Below are 21,713 nucleotides of genomic sequence, written 5' to 3'. Positions count from 1 at the left end.
TCATCTTCCCCAGTTTGCCTAGGATAATATGTGATATGAAACCATACTCAGGAAACCATTTTGCATGTTCTTTCCAAGGATCATCATTTTCTTCCCAGTTTCCTAAACATCCACCACAGGAGAAGCACTGGACATTGTCTTTTGTTCCTGTGTTAAATAATATAGCATAGGTGAGTACATTCCCCAATGAAGTCTGTATTACACGCACATTAAGAGCATATAGATAGATAGATACCATGCACATTTATGTGGAGATAGAAGGATTTCCTCTAGTTTATGGTGGACATGACTGCAGGGACTAGCATTCATTTGTTTACAAAAGCATAATTTTATCTGCACAAACCAACCCATTCTATTAGAGAAAAGATAGCGTTGCCATGGTCCGGTGTCCAGTCCGTTCCTCCATGGCAGCTGGACCAGTCTCCACTTCTGCAGATGGCATCCTGAGTCCAGCATCCAGGTTGCTTCTGGCATTTACTAGGCACCATGACATTGTAGACCGATCAAACACTAGAGGTGCCCAGGATACCGGGCCAAGAATGCAGAGTTCTACTCTGGTCTGGGTCCTAGTAAACGCTGGAGGCTCCCAGGGTGCCATCTGCAGAAAGAAGACTGCAATGAAGGACCAGACTGGATGAAAGACTATTAGTCCAAAAAGTGAAAAGCCTATTTGGTACAATACTTCTATTCAACAAACACCCAATCAGGTCAAAGAAGTATAGATGCACAAGTTTGATAAAAAGATTTGGAACTTTTATTGAATTATTTAAAAGAACTTTATCAAAACATACATAAAGGGGAAGTGAACCAATGAAGGTGCCTGCAGTGCTAGTAACAAGGGTAATCAATCATTTATTCTGTTTAACAAGATTAACAAAAGGAGATCATATCAATGAACCCAGTGATAAATATATGAAGAATTAAATAAATAAATAAGTATCTAAGTGGATCTTTTGAAATTTGATTTTGCCAACTTCGACAAATTTTCCCCACATATTCAATTTGCAGCAAATAAATTTGCACAAATGTCTATACCTGTAAGTGTGGGGGAGAGAGAGATCATAAGAGCTTATACACAACAGGTGAGAGAGAATTCACTGACCATAAAAGTTTACACTCTGCAGGCGAGAGAAAGAAAGAGAACCCACTGAGCATAAGAGCTTACACACTACAGGTGAGATAGGGTCAGCAATATCCTCTCACTATGAGTCACTGTGACTCTTAAGATGGAAAATGACTCTGCTCCGCTGTGAACTGCTCCGCTGTGAGCTGCTGATCTGTGATATGCCAGGTACTGACCACCACTGCACAAGGTGTGATAATAATCAGTAAGATGTCATAGCTGCAGCGCCTTATGGGGAAGCCCGCACAGTAATGCAAAATTATGTTGGCTCGCTATCTAATACTTCAGTAGTGTGGGAAATGGCACTGGAAAGCTTTGTTTGTTCTTTTTTTAGAACCACGAATTGAAACTGAAAATGTTCGAATTTGGTTGAAACTCTGAATTTCATAGAACTGTACTTGAACTCGATTTTCAGATCGATCTGCTCATCTCTAGTCAATATGCTTTGTTTAATGTCTCTTAAATGATGTTCTACATACTTTTCGCCATGTATGATAGGTACAACATTGTAGTTATCTACTTAAAAAGTTTTATAAATATAAAATGGTGCAAAAAAGTGTTTACCCACTTCCTGATTTCCAATTATTTTGCATGTTTGCTGTTTTTGTTTACTTGTGTTTTCTTTGTCTAATATTTAAATTTGTTTTGTGATCTGAAACATTTAAGTGTGACAAACATGAAAAAGAATATATATATATATATACAGTACAGACCAAAAGTTTGGACACACCTTCTCATTTAAAGATCTTTCTGTATTTTCATGACTATGAAAATTGTACATTCACACTGAAGGCATCTAAACTATGAATTAACACATGTGGAATTATATACTTAACAAAAAAGTGTGAAACAACTGAAAATATGTCTTATATTCTAGGTTCTTCAAAGTAGCCACCTTTTGCTTTGATGACTGCTTTGCACACTCTTGGCATTCTCTTGATGAGCTTCAAGAGGTAGTCACCGGAAATGGTCTTCCAACAATCTTGAAGGAGTTCCCAGAGATGCTTAGCACTTGTTGGCCCTTTTGCATTCACTCTGTGGTCCAGCTCACCCCAAACCATCTTGATTAAGTTCAGGTCTGGTGACTGTGGAGGCCAGGTCATCTGGCGTAGCACCCCATCACTCTCCTTCTTGGTGAAAGATCCCTTACACAGCCTGGAGGTGTGTTTAGGGTCATTGTCCTGTTGAAAAATAAATGATGGTACAACTAAATGCAAACCGGATAGAATAGCATGCCGCTGCAAGATGCTGTGGTAGCCATGCTGGTTCAGTATGCATTCAATTTTGAATAAATCCCCAACAGTGTCACCAGCAAAGCACCCCCACACCATCACACCCCCTCCTCCATGCTTCACGGTGGGAACCAGGCATGTAGAGTCCATCCGTTCACCTTTTCTGCGTCGCACAAAGACACGGTGGTTGGAAGTAAAGATCTCAAATTTGGACTCATCAGACAAAAGCACAGATTTCCACTGGTCTAATGTCCATTCCTTGTGTTCTTTAGCACAAACAAGTCTCTTCTGCTTGTTGCCTGTCCTTAGCAGTGGTTTCCTAGCAGCTATTTTACCATGAAGGCCTGCTGCACAAAGTCTCCTCTTAACAGTTGTTGTAGAGATGTGTCTGCTGCTGCTAGAACTCTGTGTGGCATTGACCTGGTCTCTAATCTGAGCTGCTGTTAACCTGTGATTTCTGAGGTTGGTGACTCGGATAAACTTATCCTCAGAAGCAGAGGTGACTCTGGTCTTCCTTTCCTGGGGCGGTCCTCATGTGAGCCAGTTCCTTGTAGTGCTTGATGGTTTTTGCAACTGCACTTGGGGACACTTTCAAAGTTTTCCCAATTTTTCGCACTGACTGACCTTCATTTCTTAAAGTAATGATGGCCACTCGTTTTTCTTTACTTAGCTGCTTTTTTCTTGCCATAATACAAATTCTAACAGTCTATTCAGTAGGACTATCAGCTGTGTATCCACCAGACTTCTGCACAACACAACTGATGGTCCCAACCCCATTTATAAGGCAAGAAATCCCACTTATTAAACCTGACAGGGCACACCTGTGAAGTGAAAACCATTTCCGGTGACTACCTCTTGAAGCTCATCAAGAGAATGCCAAGAATGTGCAAAGCAGTCATCAAAGCAAAAGGTGGCTACTTTGAAGAACCTAGAATATAAGACATATTTTCAGTTGTTTCACACTTTTTTGTTAAGTATATAATTCCACATGTGTTAATTCATAGTTTTGATGCCTTCAGTGTGAATGTACAATTTTCAAAGTCATGAAAATACAGAAAAATCTTTAAATGAGAAGGTGTGTCCAAACTTTTGGTCTGTACTGTATATATATATATATATATATATATACATATATATATATATATATTTTTTTTTAATTATTATTAGTGATGGGCGAGCACTAAAATGCTCGGGTGCTCGTTGCTCGAGTCGAGTACTTTGGAATTGGGTGCTAGTAAGAGCCCAATGTAAGTCTATTGGAAACTCAAGCATTTTTCAGGCGGCTCCCCCCGTTGGTCTGCAGAGGGCTTAAAAATTGCCCAAATCGTTGGGGAACAGTGCTCAAATGGCATGTGAACAGCATGCGGAAGACCCCTGGAAGCATTTTTGACTCCCAGGTCACTGTTTTCAACAACGTTGTCAGAGTATTACACCACTTTTATGAACTCACAATAAAATATGCAAAAACGAAACAAAAATGGATTTTCCTGGGAAATATTTTAAAGAACATCCTTTCCAGGGTAATGACTTGTATATAAGGCAAAATAAATAACCAAAACCAAAAATACTCCTCCACACCTTGGGCTATGTTCACACGTAGCATTTTTGATGCGTTTTTTCACTTTTGCATTTCTTTCAACAGTGACAAATGTATTCACCGGGAGATGTCATTTTAACATTTTACAACCTTATCTGGCCATGTGGTGTGTGAGACATGATCAGACACATCGTGTTTCATTTATGAAGGAGGGACTCTGAAAGTCACAAAGCCTATTTTTATAGGGCCATCAGGCAGCCTTTACTATTCTTAAAGGGCCAGCAGTCGGCCCTCACTATTCTTAGACAGCCATCAGCCGGCTATGCGTTGTTGTTCCCATTACTAAAGAGTCGATCTTCTATAATGTTATTGCATATGCAGTGAGTGGCAGGGCTGCCCAAAATTTGGACGCACCCAAATACCCCTTTGAAAATTTGGACGCACCCCAATATCCCTTTGAAGAGACTTCAAAAACAATGTTCCTGTAGCATCGGCGTCTCTGCCCCGTACTAGGCAGAGACGCCGTCCCTCTCACCTCCCCACTCCTGGCGCAGCGTCCTCCAGCGCTTCTCTCCCCGCTGCTTCCGGCATGCGCTCCTTCCCCGGCAGTGTGCTTAGGGCGCGCGCGCGCTCCCCCGCTCTTAAAGGGACCGCGCGCGCCGTCCTAAGGAGTCCCCGGCCAATTGCCGGAGGACCTCCCATTTATAAGGCACCTCCTCCAAAATGGAGGTGCCCGAGCTATGTTGTTTGCACTGTGTCTCACCTGTGCTTCAGCCCTCAGGTTCCGCTGCTAGCCTGACTTCCCGTCCTGCATGCCAGCCTGTTACTTGCCTTGTCCGTCAGACCGCTCACCTGGGAGCGTCTTCTACTTACCTGCCTTGTCTGCCAGTCCGCTCACCTGGGAGCGTCCTTCAGTTACCTGCCTGTTACCTGTCTCGTCTGTCAGATCGCTCACCTGGGAGCGTACACCAGTTACTTGCCTGTTACCTGCCTTGTCTGCTGACTGCTCACCTGGGAGCGTCCACCAGTCACCTGCCTGTCTCCTGCCTCGTCTGTCAGACTGCTCACCTGGGAGCGTCCACCAGTTACCTGCCTGTTTCCTGCTGTCTCAGTCTGCCCGCTCACCTGGGAGCGCCCGCCAGCTACCTGTCAGGTACCCGCCTCGCCTGTCTACCCAGAGACTGCCCCGGTCACTTGCCGTGACCACCTGCCTATCTACCCAGAGACTGCCCCGGTCACTTGCCGTGACCACCTGCCTATCTACCCAGAGACTGCCCCTGTCACTTGCCGTGACCACCTGCCTGTCTACTCTGAGACTGTCCCCGTCACTTGCCGTGACCACCTGCCTGTCTTCCCAGAGACTGTCCCCATCACCTGCCGTGACCACCTGCCCGCTTACCCAGAGACTGTCCCCGTCACTTGCTGTGACTACCTGCTTGCCCTCCCTGGGAGTCACCCGCTTCCTTACAAGGACTTCCCCCTTGTATTGCAGCTCTGAGGTTCCACCTCCCGGACCCGTAACAGTTAGCTCGGGCCATGGAACCCGGTGGCACCCAAGCTCCCTCGCTCTCTGACCTATACCATGAACTCTCCCGTCAGAGATCCCAGCAGGAGTCCATCCTGAACCACCTGCGGAATGTCAACTCCCGCCTGGACACACTGTCTGCTCCACCAGCAACCACCGCTAGTGTCACGACTCGCACCCCGGCAGCGCCGTTGCCCACCAATACCATGGCATCCTGTCCCGGACCCCGGCTGTCTGCACCTCCTCGCTTCGGAGGCGACCCCGCTCAAGCTCGGGGCTTCATAAACCAGTGCACCCTGCACTTTGAACTCTTGACTCACCAGTTTATCTCCGACAGGGCCAAAGTGGCATTCATCATGTCCCATCTCACTGGGGAGGCACTGGCATGGCTTAACCCCCTGTGGGAGAGAGGGGATACCCTGGTGTCCGACCTGTCGTCTTTCCTCATTGCTTTCCGGAGAGTCTTCGATGAACCGGGACGAAAGACCTCATCTGCCTCCTCTTTGCTACGTCTCCGTCAAGGGAGTCTCACCGTGGGCCAATATGCCATACGGTTCCGCACCCTCGCTTCTGAGCTTGCCTGGGATAATGAGGCCCTGGTGTCCGTCTTCTGGGAGGGTCTTTCCGGTCGGATTAAAGATGAGCTCACCGGTCGGGATATTCCTACCACCCTGGATGACCTGGTGTCGTTGGCTACCCGGATTGACATCCGGTTTCAAGAACGCACCAAAGAGACCACCCGTGAGAGAAGGTTTCCCCGCCTAGCTCATACTTTTCAGAAACCTGTCTCCTCTTCTGTCACTCCCCGGGCGCACTCACCCGAGCCCATGCAGATCAACCGGACCAAGATGGTCAAATCTCGCCAAGAGTCTCGCCGAGCCGAGGGGAGCTGCTTCTATTGTGGCAGTAAGGAGCACCTGATTCGTTCCTGCCCGGAGAGGCCGGGAAATTCCAGTGTCTAGGACCGCTCGGAGAGGTCGCCCTAGACAAAAATAAATCCTCTCCAACCCTGACTTTGTCTGTATCTATCTCCTGGGGAGAGAACCGTCACTTTGAACTCGCCCACCTGGATTCTGGATCCGCTGGAAACCTCATCTCCCAGTCCCTGGTTGAGAAATATCGTATTCCCACCAAGTCTCTGGCTGAACCCTTGTCGGTCGCCTCAGTGGATGGAAGACTCCTTCCGGTGACCATCCTGCTCGCCACGGAACCCATAACCCTGCAGGTGGGAATGCTGCACTCTGAGGTAATCTCCTTCCATGTGTTGCCCAGACTCTCTCACTCCCTATTGCTAGGTCTACCTTGGCTCCAGACACATGAACCCGTGTTGAACTGGCATTCCGGTGAAGTACTCCGGTGGCCAGACTGCCATAAGACCTGCCTGGTTCCGGTTCGTCCGGTTCGTCTTCCACCTACCCCAGCTAATTTACCCGGTCTTCCGGCTCCTTACTGGACCTATGCTGACGTCTTTGGTAAGAAGGAAGCAGAGACATTGCCACCTCATAGGCCATATGATTGCCCGATTGACCTGGTACCTGGCGCCACTCCACCCCGTGGATGTATTTATCCGTTGTCTGCGGCCGAAACCCGGGCCATGTCTGAGTACATAGAGGAGAATCTGGCCAGGGGATTCATCCGGAAGTCTACTTCCCCGGCTGGAGCCGGATTCTTCTTTGTCAAAAAAAAGGATGGCTCGCTACGCCCCTGTATTGACTATAGAGGACTCAATCAGATCACCGTTAAGAATAAATACCCCCTTCCGCTCATCTCTGAGTTATTTGATCGCCTTAAAGGCGCCAGGATCTTTTCCAAGCTGGATCTACGTGGAGCGTATAACCTGGTCCGTATCCGTCAGGGAGACGAGTGGAAAACGGCATTTAATACCCGTGACGGACACTATGAGTACCGTGTGATGCCCTTCGGTCTCTGCAATGCTCCCGCCGTCTTCCAAGAACTGGTCAATGACATCTTCCGTGACCTTCTTTACTCCTGCGTGGTGGTATACCTGGACGACATCTTGGTCTTCTCTCCGGATCTTCCCTCACACCGGAGGGATGTTCGTCAGGTCCTGCTGAGGCTCAGGCAGAACCACCTCTATGCTAAATACGAGAAGTGCCTTTTTGAGCAGACCTCTCTTCCATTCCTGGGCTATGTTATCTCCCAGACAGGTTTGCGAATGGATCCCGAGAAGCTCTCTGCTGTTCTAAAGTGGCCCCGTCCGGAGGGCTTGAAGGCGATACAGCGATTCCTGGGCTTCGCTAATTACTATCGTCTCTTCATTCCTCACTTCTCGTCTCGGACTGCGCCCATATCTGCGCTCACCCGTAAGTGAGCAAATCCCAAGGTATGGCCACCCGAAGCTGAGGAGGCCTTCCTTTCCCTGAAGCAAGCCTTCTCCTCTGCCCCTGTGCTGCACCGTCCGGACTGCAACAAACAGTTCTACCTGGAGGTTGATGCTTCCTCCTCTGGAGCCGGAGCGGTGCTCACCCAAAAGTCTTCTTCCGGGAGAATGGTAACCTGCGGCTTCTTCTCTAAAATCTTCTCCTCCTCTGAGCGCAATTACTCCATTGGAGACCGAGAACTGTTAGCTGTTAAATTGGCGCTGGAGGAGTGGCGTTACCTGCTTGAAGGGGCTCTATACCCGGTGATCATCTACACGGATCACAAAAACCTGGCATATCTCCAAAATGCCCAGAGACTTAATCCACGTCAGGCCCGGTGGTCTTTGTTTTTTGCCCGCTTCGATTTCATCCTTCATTTCCACCCGGCGGACAAGAATGTCAAAGCTGATGCCTTGTCCCGATCCTTCCTGTCCTCCAACCAAGAGGAGGAGCCTATGCACATTATCGATCTCTCCAAGGTGATGAATGTGGCCCCCCTGGATTTGACTCGTCTTCCACCCGGCAAGACGTTCGTGGCGCCTCCTGACCATGAGAAGGTTCTTCACTGGGGTCATTCTTCTAAACTTGCTGGCCATGCCGGCCAAAAAAAGACCTTCCTACTCATTTCCCGGCATTACTGGTGGCCTACCCTGCGTAAGGATGTGGTAGACTTCGTCTCTGCATGTTCATCTTGTGGCCGCAACAAGGTTCCCAGACACTTACCAGCCGGTCATCTCCTGCCGCTTCCCATACCTGTTGCCCCGTGGCAACACATCGCTATGGACTTCATTACCGATCTTCCTGTCTCTGCCGGGTGTACTGTCATTTGGGTGGTCGCGGACCGCTTTTCTAAAATGGCCCACTTCATTCCCCTGCCTGGTCTTCCATCTGCACCTGAGCTGGCTAAGGACTTTATCCGCCATATCTTCCGTCTTCATGGCCTACCCCTCCACATCGTGTCGGATCGAGGGGTTCAGTTCACCTCGCGCTTCTGGAAAGCCACATGTAAACTGCTGGACGTCACCCTGGACTTCTCCTCCGCTTACCACCCTCAGTCCAATGGTCAAGTGGAGCGGATCAATCAGATCCTTACCAGCTATCTCCGGCACTTTCTTAATGCCCACCATTCTGATTGGGTGGACCTCCTCCCTTGGGCCGAGTTCTCTTACAATAACCACGAGTGCGAGTCCTCTTCCAAATCCCCGTTCTTTGTTGTCTATGGCCAGCACCCCCGGATTCCGTTTCCCGTCTCCGCCTCTGTGGACAACCCTGCCGCGCAGTCTCTTGTCAGCGAGTTTTCTACCATTTGGGAGAGTACTAGATCCGCACTTCTTCTGTCCTCCGAGCGGATGAAGAGATATGCTGATAAGAGATGTCTGGATCCACCTCAATTCCGTCCGGGTGACAAGGTTTGGCTCTCCTCCAAACATGTACGGCTCAAGATACCCTCCTACAAGTTAGGTCCTCGCTTCATCGGCCCATTCGAAATCCTCAAATAAATCCAGTGGCCTACAAACTAAAACTCCCGGCCACCTTACGGATTCCTAACTCCTTCCATGTATCTCTCCTCAAACCCGTTGTCTTTAACTCTTTTTCCAATAATCCAGGTGCCCCTCCTGCTCCGGTTTCCGCTGATGACGTCTTTGAGGTAGAGAGTATTCTGGCCTCCAAGAGGGTAAGAGGAAAGACCTTTTTTCTGGTAGATTGGAAGGGGTTTGGTCCTGAGGAGAGAACTTGGGAGCTCAGGGAAAACATCAACGCCCCGCTTCTCCTTGAAAAATTTCTTTCTGGCCAAAAAAAGAGGGGGCCTAAAGGGGGGGGTACTGTAGCATCGGCGTCTCTGCCCCGTACTAGGCAGAGACGCCGTCCTTCTCACCTCCCCACTCCTGGCGCGGCGTCCTCCAGCGCTTCTCTCCCCGCTGCTTCCGGCACGCGCTCCTTCCCCGGCAGCGTGCTTAGGGCGCGCGCGCTCCCCCGCTCTTAAAGGGACCGCGCGCGCCGTCCTAAGGAGTCCCCGGCCAATTGCCGGAGGACCTCCCATTTATAAGGCACCTCCTCCAAAATGGAGGTGCCCGAGCTATGTTGTTTGCACTGTGTCTCACCTGTGCTTCAGCCCTCAGGTTCCGCTGCTAGCCTGACTTCCCGTCCTGCATGCCAGCCTGTTACTTGCCTTGTCCGTCAGACCGCTCACCTGGGAGCGTCTTCTACTTACCTGCCTTGTCTGCCAGTCCGCTCACCTGGGAGCGTCCTTCAGTTACCTGCCTGTTACCTGCCTCGTCTGTCAGACCGCTCACCTGGGAGCGTACACCAGTTACTTGCCTGTTACCTGCCTTGTCTGCTGACTGCTCACCTGGGAGCGTCCACCAGTCACCTGCCTGTCTCCTGCCTCGTCTGTCAGACTGCTCACCTGGGAGTGTCCACCAGTTACCTGCCTGTTTCCTGCTGTCTCAGTCTGCCCGCTCTCCTGGGAGCACCTGCCAGCTACCTGTCAGGTACCCGCCTCGCCTGTCTACCCAGAGACTGCCCCGGTCACTTGCCGTGACCACCTGCCTATCTACCCAGAGACTGCCCCGGTCACTTGCCGTGACCACCTGCCTATCTACCCAGAGACTGCCCCCGTCACTTGCCGTGACCACCTGCCTGTCTACTCTGAGACTGTCCCCGTCACTTGCCGTGACCACCTGCCTGTCTTCCCAGAGACTGTCCCCGTCACCTGCCGTGACCACCTGCCCGCTTACCCAGAGACTGTCCCCGTCACTTGCTGTGACTACCTGCTTGCCCTCCCTGGGAGTCACCCGCTTCCTTACAAGGACTTCCCCCTTGTATTGCAGCTCTGAGGTTCCACCTTCCGGACCCGTAACAGTTCCCATTATTAGGAAGTGGGTCTCCCATTGTGTTTGCCTATGCAGTGAATGCAAGGGTTTCCAAAAATTTGTAGGCACTCCAATGCCCCTTGGAAGAGACGTGGAGGTCAGAGGGCCTCCTGAAAACAACTTTACCATTATTAGGAAGTGGTTCTCCATAGTTTTGGCCTATACAGTGAATGCAAGGGTTGCCCAAAATTTGTAGGCACTCCATTGCCCCTTGGAAGAGACGTGGATGTCAGAGGGCCTCCTGAAAACAATGTTCCCATTATTAGGAAGTGGATTTCCCATTGTTTTTGCCTATGCAGTGAATGCAAGGGCTTCCAAAAATTGGGAGGCACTCCTATGTCCCTTGGAAGAGACGTGGAGGAGGGCCTCATAAAAAAATGTTCCCATTAGAAAGGAACGGGTCTCCTATACTAATGCCGGTGGTGTTGAGAAGTCTGGCCCAATCCAGCCCTTGTTCATTTTTATAAGAGTCAGCCTGTCAGCATTTTCAGTTGACAGACGGATGCTCTTATCAGTTATAATTCCACCAGCGGCACTAAAAACCCGCTCTGATAAAACGCTAGCGGCAGGGCAGGCCAGGACCTCCAAGGCGTAGAGAGCCAATTCATTCCACGTATCCAGCTTGGATACCCAATAGTTATAAGGCACAGAGGAATCACGGAGGACGTTGGTACGGTTGGAAGGTACTCCCTCAGCATCTTCCCAAACTTTGCACTCCTTGTGAGAGTACCCCGCCAGCGTTTTCAGATGGGAATTTTTTTAATAGTTGCGCAACAAGAGCCTTCTGGTACTGCCCCATTTTTGTAGACCTGTCGGCCTCAGGAATAAGAGATATAAAGTTTTCCTTGTAGCGTGGGTCTAGAACTGTCACCAACCAATAATGACTATCACCCAAAATTTTGAGAACACGAGGGTCATGGGAAAGGCAGCGTAACATAAACTCAGCCATGCGTGCCAGACTGCGTGCGTGCCAGACTGCTAACAGGCAAGACTTCCATGTCCACACCAAGAGGACAACTGACCATGCTCTCCTCCTCCTCTCTGTCCTCAGGCCATCCACGCTGAACAGACGGTATGACAGTTGTGCAGGTAGTACCATCTATAGCACATGAAACTAGCTCCTGTTCTTCCTCCTCCTCCTCTTCCTCATTGTCACCCAATCCACGTTGGAATGAGATGAGTTTGGGCTGTGTGTAATCACCCTGTATGGTTCCTTGCTCCATCTCATCGTGCTCCGCCTGCAATGCATCCTCTTTGATTGTGAGCAGAGAGCGTTTCAGAAGACAGAGAAGCGGGATGGTGACGCTAATTATGGCGTCATCGCCGCTCACTATCTTGGTGAAGTTTTCAAAGTTTTGGGGGATGGTACATATGTCTGACATCCATGTCCACTTCTGAGGTCTTATGTGTGGAGTCTGAACTGAATACCGATGGCCTTGTTGATGCTGTTACTCAACAACTGCCCTCTTCTGCTCACAAATCCTTCCCAACATATGCAGTGTAGAGTTCCAATGTGTGGGGACATCACACACCAGTTTGTGAGCCGGAAGCTGCAAACGCTGCTGAAACATGCCAAGGGTGGCGGAAGCTGTTGGTGACTTTCTAAAATAGGCACACAGGCAGCGTACTTTAACAAGCAGATCCGGCAGCTCCGGGTAGAATTTGAGAAACCGCTGAACCACGAGATTAAGTACATGGGCTAGGCATGGTGCGTGTGTGAGCTCGCCTCACCTCAGAGCCGCCACCAGGTTCCGGCCATTGTCACACACGACCATGCCTGGCTGTAGGTTCAGCGGTGTGAGCTACAGATCTGCCTGCTCTTTCAGAGCTGTCCACAACTCTTCAGCATTGTGCGGTTTGTCACCTAAGCATATTAGCTTAAGCACAGCCTGTTCATGCTTGGCCAAGGCAGTGCTGCAGTGCTTCCAGCTTGTGACTGATATGGACATTTTGGAGATGGAGGCTGAAGAGGAGGAGGAGGCTGAGGAGGATGAGGTGCATGAGCTGTAGACTGTGGGTGCAACCCTGATTGACCTAGGACCCGCAATCCTTGGCGTCGGGAGGACGTGTTCCGTCCCAAGGTCTGACTGGGTACCGGCTTCCACTATGTTAACCCAGTGTGCCATTAGCGAGATGTACCGTCCCTGCCCACAAGCACTTGTCCACATGTCCATGGTTAGGTGGTGTGACGGGTCTGTGAGGTGGAACCTCTGAGCTACTATACAAAGGGGCAGTCCTTGTAAGGAAGAGGGTGGCTCCCAGGGAAGGCGGGCAGGTAGTCACGGCAAGGGACAGGAACAGTCTCTGGGTAGAAGGGCAGGAGGTCACGGCAAGTGACGGGAACAGTCTCTTGACAGGCGGGTGGTCACGGCAAGTGACAGCAGGGTAAGAGTCTCTAGACAGGCAGGTGGTCACGGCAAGTGACAGCAAGGTAAGAGTCTCTAGACAGGCAGGTGGTCACGGCAAGTGACGGCAGAGCCTCCAGGCAGGCTAGCAGGCGGGGAGCAGGTGAGCACTCCCAGGAGAGCGGGTAAGAGTCTCTCGGCTGGCTGGCAGGTGGTCACAGCAAGTGACGGCAGAACCTCCAGGTAGGCTAGCTGGCGGGTAGCAGGTGAGCGCTCCCAGGTGAGCGGGTAAGAGTCTCTCGGCTGGCTGGCAGGTGGTCTCAGGCAGGTATCAGGCAGGTGCTTCCTGATCCGATGGCGGACTGGTCCATAGACAGACTGGCGGATGCAGGTAGACAGACTGTCGGACCGCAGGAATGCAAGCAGGTAGACAGAGCTGGAAAGCAGACTGGCAACGGAACCTGAGGGCTGAAGAAGAGGTGAAAGGCTTTGCAACAACTTTGCTCGGGCACCTCCATTTTGGAGGAGGTGCCTTATATATGGGAGCTCCACCGGAAATTGGCCGAGGGCTCCTTAGGACGGCGCGCGCGGCCCCTTTAAGAGAGAGGGAGCGCGCGCCCTAAGCACAGTGCCCGGGAAGCAGCGAGCGCTGCCAGCAGCGTGGGAAGAGGACGCCGAGGACAGAGCAGGGAGGTGAGAGGAACGGCGTCTCTGCCTAGCAGGAGGCAGGTGTTATGATCTGCTACAAGCACTAAGGAAAGAAAGGAGATCTGTCCCTACAATAAAACTAAGCTAGATCCCTACGATGTAACGGGGAACCTGATCCTGCGATCAGACCCACTAAAGTCCTTGGCTAGTCTGTATGAAGACCTATAGATGCAAGGGAGGGATCCCTACAAGAACTAGGGACTGGGATAAAGTTGGGCACCTCCTAGCAGAAATTGTAGCAGTAAAAGACAAACACACAACATAGAACATAAAGGTCCGAAGACCAAGCTAAACAGACTGAGAAAGGTAACTAAGCACCAGGCTAACTAAAGAGTAGAAAATTACAATGAAGTCCAGCAAGGCCAGGAGGGCGGAGCAGGATTAAATAGGCCAACAAGGTCATGTGACCAGCAAGATAGAAAAAACCTAACAGGAAAGTTCTAACAGTACCCCCTCTTCTATGAGGATCCTCCGGATCTCCTAGGCCCAGGCTTATCAGGTAACCTCTTGTGAAACGCTCTGACAAGTCTGGAAGGAGAAACATCATCCGCCCTCACCCATGAGTTATCCTCGGGTCCGAAACCTTTCCAAGCGACGAGATACTGCAAACTCCCTCTATACCGTGTAGAATTTAGGATGCGGGAAATTTCGTATTCCCCGTCCTCCACCACCGGAGGAACAGTGGCAGAGACGTCTCCATCCGACACACAAGCTCTTTTCAACAGAGAAACATGAAACACCGGATTAATCTTCCAGGAGGTAGGAACCTCCAACCTAACAGCAGATTGGTTAACTACCTGAAGCACCTTAAAGGGCCCTACAAACTTGGGACCCAATTTTTTAGAAGGAATCCTCAACCGCAGATTCTTAGAGGACAACCAAACCATGTCACCAATAGCAAACAAAACCTCTTGCCATTTACTATCAAAGTACCTCTTAGATTTTTTGTTAGCCTCCTGAAGATTACCATGCACATCCGTCCAAACTCTCTCCAAGTCACCGGAAAAACTCTCCTCCTCAGGCACAGCCGATACCAATTTGGAGAATGACCCAAAAGACGGATGTCTCCCAGAACAACAAAAAAAAGGCGAACAACCAGCAGTGGCAGAAACTCAGACCACCCCTCCTGATTGTCTGCCACAAAACAACGCAAGAACTGCTCAACATCCTGATTCTTCCTTTCTGTCTGGCCATTAGACTCAGGATGATATCCGGATGAAAACGACAAATGAACTCCCAACCTGTCACAAAAAGCATGCCAAAAATGAGCCACGAACTGAGGTCCCCTATCCGAAACAATGTCAGTAGGAACGCCATGTAGTCTGACAATTTCCTTGACAAAGGCCTTAGCGAGTGTCTTAGCGCAGGGCAGTTTGATGAAAGGAACCAAGTGACACATCTTGCTAAAACGGTCCACGACCACCCAGATGACTGTGAAACCCTCAGAGGGGGGAAGGTCAGTAATAAAGTCCATAGCCAGATGTGTCCAAGGTGCACTAGGAACCTCCAGAGGGCAAAGCAACCCGCTGCAGGAGTATGTGAAGACTTAGATCTAGCACACACCGTACATTGACTCACCCACTTAATGACTTCCTTCTGCCATCCAGGCCACCAAAAATTGCGACCCACAAGTCTCTTGGTCTCAGAAATTCCTGGATGACCTAACAACCGAGACTCATGACACTCAACAAACAAATCTCTCCTAAAGGTCCTAGGCACAAACAACCTTCCATGGGGAGTGCTAGATGGGGCATTCTCCTGTGCTTTAAGAATCTCATCTTCCAAAACGGAGTCCAATGCAGCAATCACAACACCTTCTTGTAAAATGCTCCCCTTCTTCTCAGCACCGACCATGGGAGAAAAGCTGCGAGACAAAGCATCAGCTTTAACATTCTTGGTACCCGGGATGTAAGTAACGGAAAAATTAAACCGCGAGAAAAAAAGTGCCCACCTAGCCTGACGGGCATTCAAGCGCTTGGCAGCATCAAGATAGATCAGATTTTTATGATTAGTGAAAACCTGAATGGGAAATTCAGCACCTTCCAAGAGATGACGCCAGTGTCCAAATCCGAGTTTAATAGCCAGCAATTCCCGATTACCAATATCGTAATTAAATTCAGTCTCAGAAAATTTTTTTAGAAAAAAAAGCACAGGGATGTACTCCATCCTTGATTTCCTGAGACAACACCGCACCGATCCCCACAGAAGAAGCATCAACCTCAACCAAAAACGGCTTAGTCACATCAGGCTGCATAAGGATAGGAGCAGAGCTGAACCTCTCATTTAGAAACACAGAAGCTTCAATGGCCTCAGAAGTCCACTGAACCGCATTAGCACCTTTCCTGGTGAGATCGGTCAGTGGTTTGACAATAATAGAAAAATTTTTAATTAATTTTCTGTAATAATTGGCGAAACCCAAAAACCTCTGTATCGATTTCAAACCAATAGGCCTAGGCCATTCCTGAACCGCCTGAACCTTCACAGGGTCCATCTCAAAGCCTTCGCTGGAGATAATGTAGCCCAAAAAACTAATTCTCTGTACAGCAAATTCACATTTCTCCAGCTTAGCAAAAAGCGAATTGTCAATTAATAACTGTAATACCTCACGTACGCTCCGCCAATGAGACTTCAGATCAGGCGAATAAATCAAAATGTCATCCAAATACACAACCACGTTTTTGCCGATCAAAGGTCTAAGGATGTCATTAATAAGATTCTGAAAAAATGCTGGAGCATTGGTAAGACCAAAAGGCATAACCAGGTTCTCAAAATGACCCACAGGAGTGTTAAAAGCAGTCTTCCATTCATCACCCTCCTTCATGCGCAACAAATTGTATGCCCCCCGGAGATCAATTTTAGAGAACCACTTGGCCCCCACTAACTGGTTAAACAAATCAGGAATCAATGGCAGTGGGTAAGGATTGCGTACAGTAATTTTATTAATCTCACGAAAGTCCAGACAAGGACGTAAACCACCGTCCTTTTTTTTAACAAAAAAAAATCCAACAGCCACAGGAGACTTGGAAGGCCTAATGTGACCGGCGGCCAAGCTTGTCTGTATGTATTCCTCCAAAGCCTTTCTCTCAGGAATAGTAAGATTAAATAAACGACTTTTAGGAAGAGTCGCTCCAGGGACAAATTCAATGGTATAATCATAGTCTCTATAGGGAGGCAATATTTGTGACTACTCCTCAGAAAAAACTCTCCAAAAATCCTGAATAGGTACAGGTAATTCCCCTTTTTCTACCGCAGCAATACGTCCGTTACAACACTTGTCATAACACTTAGGACTCCAGGACTTAATTTCATTGGTAGACCAATCCAGTACAGGATTGTGCAATTTTAACCAGGGTAACCCCAAAATTACTGGAGAAGGCAAATTATTTAATACCACCAAATCCAAATTTTCTTGATGAACACCATTAATAGTGAGAGGAAATTCACAGACCTTGTGAGTAACACTCTTCAAGGGGGAGCCATCGACAGAAACCACAGCAATAGGGGATGACAAAGGTTTGGGTTTTAATTTAAGTTTTTCCAAGAATCCCCCATCAATCACATTCAGAATAGAACCACAATCCACAAATATCCGAAATTCAATTAATTCTTCCTGAGCAGTGGTAGTAGCAGAAAGAAATACACCCTTAGAATCTAAACAGGCAATACGGACGTAACTGACCTTTTTTTTTTCTTTGTTCATACGAAGTACACAGTTCTTAATAAAATGATCAGATTTTCCGCAATAAAAGCACAAACCTTCAGAAAATCTGCGGTCTTTTTCCTGAAAGCGGGGCGCCATCGCCCCGATCTCCATCGGCTCTCCAATGACAGTACAGACCCTCTCAAGACTCGGAGCTGACATGGCAGAGGATTTACTTTCATTAACCCTTGCACGCAGTCTCCTGTCCACCCGTATAGCTAATTGCATAGCCTCCTGCAAGTTTCCAGGTGTGGGATAAGCAATCAGCAAATCCTTAACCCTTTCACCTAGCCCCGCAAGAAACAAACTTTTCAAAGCTGAATCGTTCCACCCCACCTGGGCAGACCACCGACGGAAGTGAGAACAATATTTTTCCACATTACCTGATCCCTGCCTCAAATGTCTTAATTCAGTCTCAGCTGATGAGACACGATCAGGATCATCATACAACAAACCCAAAGCAGAAAAAAAACTATCCACTGATCTAAAGCATGGATCACCAGGTTGGAGAGAAAAGGCCCATCCCTGAGGTTCTTTGCGCAAAAGTGACATTATGAACCCTATGCGCTGTGATTCATCACCAGAGGATCTGGGTCTCAAACGAAAATACAATAAACAAGCATTTTTAAAGGAAAAAAATTCCTGTTGATCACCAAAGAATAAATCAGGCAAACGTACCTTTGGCTCCACAAAATGTGCTTCAGAACAGCCACTCACGTGTTGTTGGAGCTTGGCCATCTCCAGAGAGAGTCCCTGCAGGCGTTGAGCCAAATCCTGAACCGACACCATGATGGAAACTGGAAGTCTTTCCTTAGAGATATTTTTGGGCTGGACTTACTGTTATGATCTGCTACAAGCACTAAGGAAAGAAAGGAGATCTGTCCCTACAATAAAACTAAGCTAGATCCCTACGATGTAAGGGGGAACCTGATCCTGCGATCAGACCCGCTAAAGTCCTCGGCTAGTCTGTACGAAGACCTATAGATGCAAGGGAGGGATCCCTACAAGAACTAGGGACTGGGATAAAGTTGGGCACCTCCTAGCAGAAATTGTAGCAGTAAAAGACAAACACACAACATAGAACATAAAGGTCCAAAGACCAAGCTAAACAGACTGAGAAAGGTAACTAAGCACCAGGCTAACTAAAGAGTAGAAAATTACAATGAAGTCCAGCAAGGCCAGGAGGGCGGAGCAGGATTAAATAGGCAAACAAGGTCATGTGACCAGCAAGATAGAAAAAACCTAACAGGAGAGTTCTAACAGCAGGGACGCCGACGCTACAGGTGGACTTTCCCGGTAACTGCGTTGTTGAGGGAATGGCTAATGTTTTGGGATACGTGCTTGTGTACTGTGGGGATAGCACACCAGGAGAAATAGTGGCGGCTGGGGACCGAGTACTGAGGGACGGCCGCCACCATCAGGTTGCAGAATGCTTCCGTCTTCACGAGCCCAAAAGCAACATTTCGAGCGCAAGCAGTCGTGAAATGTGGGAATTTAGTAGTGTGGTCTGTGGGGCGTTGACTGCGTATTTGCGCTTGCGTTCCAAGGAATGGGGTATGGACAACTGAACGCTGCGCTGGGACAAGGACGTGGATGTGCTTCCTGATGCTGCTACTTCAGAGTGTGCAGCGACAGGTGCAGGGCAGGAGGCATCTTCGCATGCACCATGGACAGGGGATTGGCTTGCATGCACAACAGCGGAAGAAACAGTGGTGCCACCCACAGACACTGTTCCTGGACCCTGGGGTTCGGCCCACAAAGTCGGGTGCTTTGCTGCCATGTGCCTGATCATGCTGGTGGTGGTCAAGCTGGTAGCTTTGCTACCCCTGCTGATGCTGGCCTGGCAGGTGATGCAAATGGCCTTTTTGTGGTTATTGGTAGAGTCTTTAAAAAACAACCAGACTCAGAAAGACCTAACAGTTGTACTGGCAACTTCCTTTGTGTTGGTGTTACGGGGTACGGTTGCCTGCCTTCTGTCTGCGGCCACCACACTACTTCTTCCTGCCTGTTGAGGTGCTCTACCTCCCTCCCCCTGTGTGCTGCTGTCCTCGCTCTGCATGTCCTCCTGCCAGGTTGGGTCAGTTACTATATCATCCACCACCTCGTCTTCCACTTCCGCCCCCTGGTCCTCCTCCTGACTTTCTGGCAATTGTGTCTCATCATCGTCCACCTCTTGTGACAGAGAAAACACAGTTTTAAATAGTTGGCCCACTGAAACAAATTCTTAATGGAGGCCAGAAATGGCGGTATTTTCTGAAAACGTATATGTGATCCATGTGACGGAGAAAACACAGTTTTAAATACTTAGACTGTAGGTAGCTATTTTTAACAGCAAACTGGTGTCAATAGCTTCACTGACACACTGAAACAAAATTTAAATGGAGGCCAGAAATGGCAATATTTTCAGCGCAATTATATTTGATCCATGTGACGGACAAACCACAGTTTTAAATAGCTGGCCTGTAGGTAACTATTTTTAACAGCGTCGACCTCGTATCAATCAGTTCACTGACACATTGCAACAGAATTTAAATGGAGGCCAGAAATGGCAATATTTTCAGCGCAATTATATGTGATCCATGTGACGGACAAACCACAGTTTTAAATAGCTGCATTTTTAGCGCTGTAATATGGAAAGGACCTGGCTGTATTCTCCACTGCCAACAAGCAAATGGCGCAGAAAAACGGTGTTCTCTGGATTGCTTTTTAAGCAAATAATAAGGATTAAGATCCAAAAAAAAATTATTCCTGGCCCCTGAGACCTGGGCCTATGTCTAGAAATGTCTAACAGCAGCAGTAGCAGACAAAAACTGGAATGGAGCCTCTTGTGCTATATGCACTGCAGTCTGCTATATACACTGCCTGTCTGCCTATATACACTGCCTGCCTGATATCTCGGCAGATGGATTAGTCCTCAGAAGGACTGTTTGTTGAGATGGATAAGTGTAATATACTTCTGTTCTACCTGCACTAACTATAAACAAGCGAATCTCTCCCTAGCTCAGCAGCACCTCTCCCTACACTGCCTGATTGCGGTGTAGACTGACAAGCACGGCGGCGCCTGGTCTGATATAGATCTGATGACACTGTGTGGCCAGCCAATCACTGTAATGCCACAACCAACATGGCTGCGGCATTACAGTGAGTGGCAGGCAATCCCTGCATGTTCATTGGCTCTGTAAAGGGCGCCAAACATGCAGGGAGGGGACCAGAGTTCCCGCCAAGCAACCCTGGAAATACTCGGTGAGCGCCGAGCATCTCGAGCAGTAGCGAGCATGCTCGCTCAACACTAATTATTATTATTTTACTCACTTATATAGCACCATTAATTCTGGAGTGATTTACAGATATTATAATCACTGTCTCCATTGGGTCTCACAATCTAGATTCCCTATCAGTATGTCTTTGGAGTATGGGAGGAATCCCACACAAACACGGGGAGAACATAGAAACTCCTTGTAGATGTTGTTCTTGGCCAGATTTGAACCCAGGACACCAGTGCTGCAAGGCTGCAGTGCTAACCACTAACCCAATATATAAATATAGATATTTCTCTATCTCTCTAGCTAGCTAGCTATTTATAGATAGCCAAGGCTTGAAAAAGGTCCTCACTTGGGACACGTCACCTTATTCAAATGGGCAAATAAACCATTGATACTTGAATATCTGGAGTGCTGCCTTCTTCTTTTTTTGTTTGTTTGTTTTTTTAGATAGATACACTGACAATTGCTCACTGACCATTACTGTTTTTTGGGGGAGAGTCATCAATCAAAATGAGAGATAATTCTGGCATAATTTGCATCATAAAACTGTCTTTCATGACTTGCACCATATTTTTTGTTTGCTTTAGATACTTTCTTGTCCGATAAAATGCATGGACTTGCTAAAACAGCTTGGATTGCCAGGAAAGGCATGGCTTAACACTGTGTATCAAAAAATGCAGCAGAATTGAGAGGCATATTTTTGGCACAAAGTAGACAAACTGAGACCAGACAGTGTAAACATATGCAAGATTTATCAAACACTTTGATAAATCTAGTGCATTTTAAGACTGTTTAGTCTCAGTTTCCATTGTATAAGAATTAGACTGCATTGATAAATAGGTCCCATGGTGTTTTATCCTATTTCTCAGTCTTTCTTCATTTTTTAATTAGAAACTTCTCTTTTTTATTGAAAGCCAAATTAAAAAAAAAACTAAATTGTTTACAGAAAGTCTTTCTTCATGTGCTAACTCCACCTTCTCTTGTTTAGAGTTTCTGAGTGATGAGTGTTGCTTCATCTGGTTTTTA

At 48.2% G+C, this 21,713-nt stretch overlaps 1 protein-coding gene across 3 annotated transcripts in view; it reads right to left on the bottom strand.

Moving 5' to 3' along the window:
* The window catches only part of LOC141265877 (baculoviral IAP repeat-containing protein 1-like), a 220,595-nt gene that overhangs the window by 108,915 nt on the left and 89,967 nt on the right, over positions 1-21,713 (bottom strand). For all 3 annotated transcript variants that reach the window (XM_073679547.1, XM_073679538.1, XM_073679555.1), the window contains one exon: positions 48-147. In XM_073679547.1, the coding sequence (XP_073535648.1) occupies positions 48-147 (100 nt within the window). The remainder of the gene's footprint in view (positions 1-47; positions 148-21,713) is intronic.

This window comes from Phyllobates terribilis, unplaced genomic scaffold, assembly GCF_046119375.1.
Source record: "Phyllobates terribilis strain yellow unplaced genomic scaffold, ASM4611937v1 Scaffold_1__5_contigs__length_1240528914, whole genome shotgun sequence".
Lineage (NCBI taxonomy): Eukaryota > Metazoa > Chordata > Amphibia > Anura > Dendrobatidae > Phyllobates > Phyllobates terribilis.
Note: the sequence above shows the minus strand (reverse complement) of the source record. Positions and strands in the feature narration are given on the sequence as shown.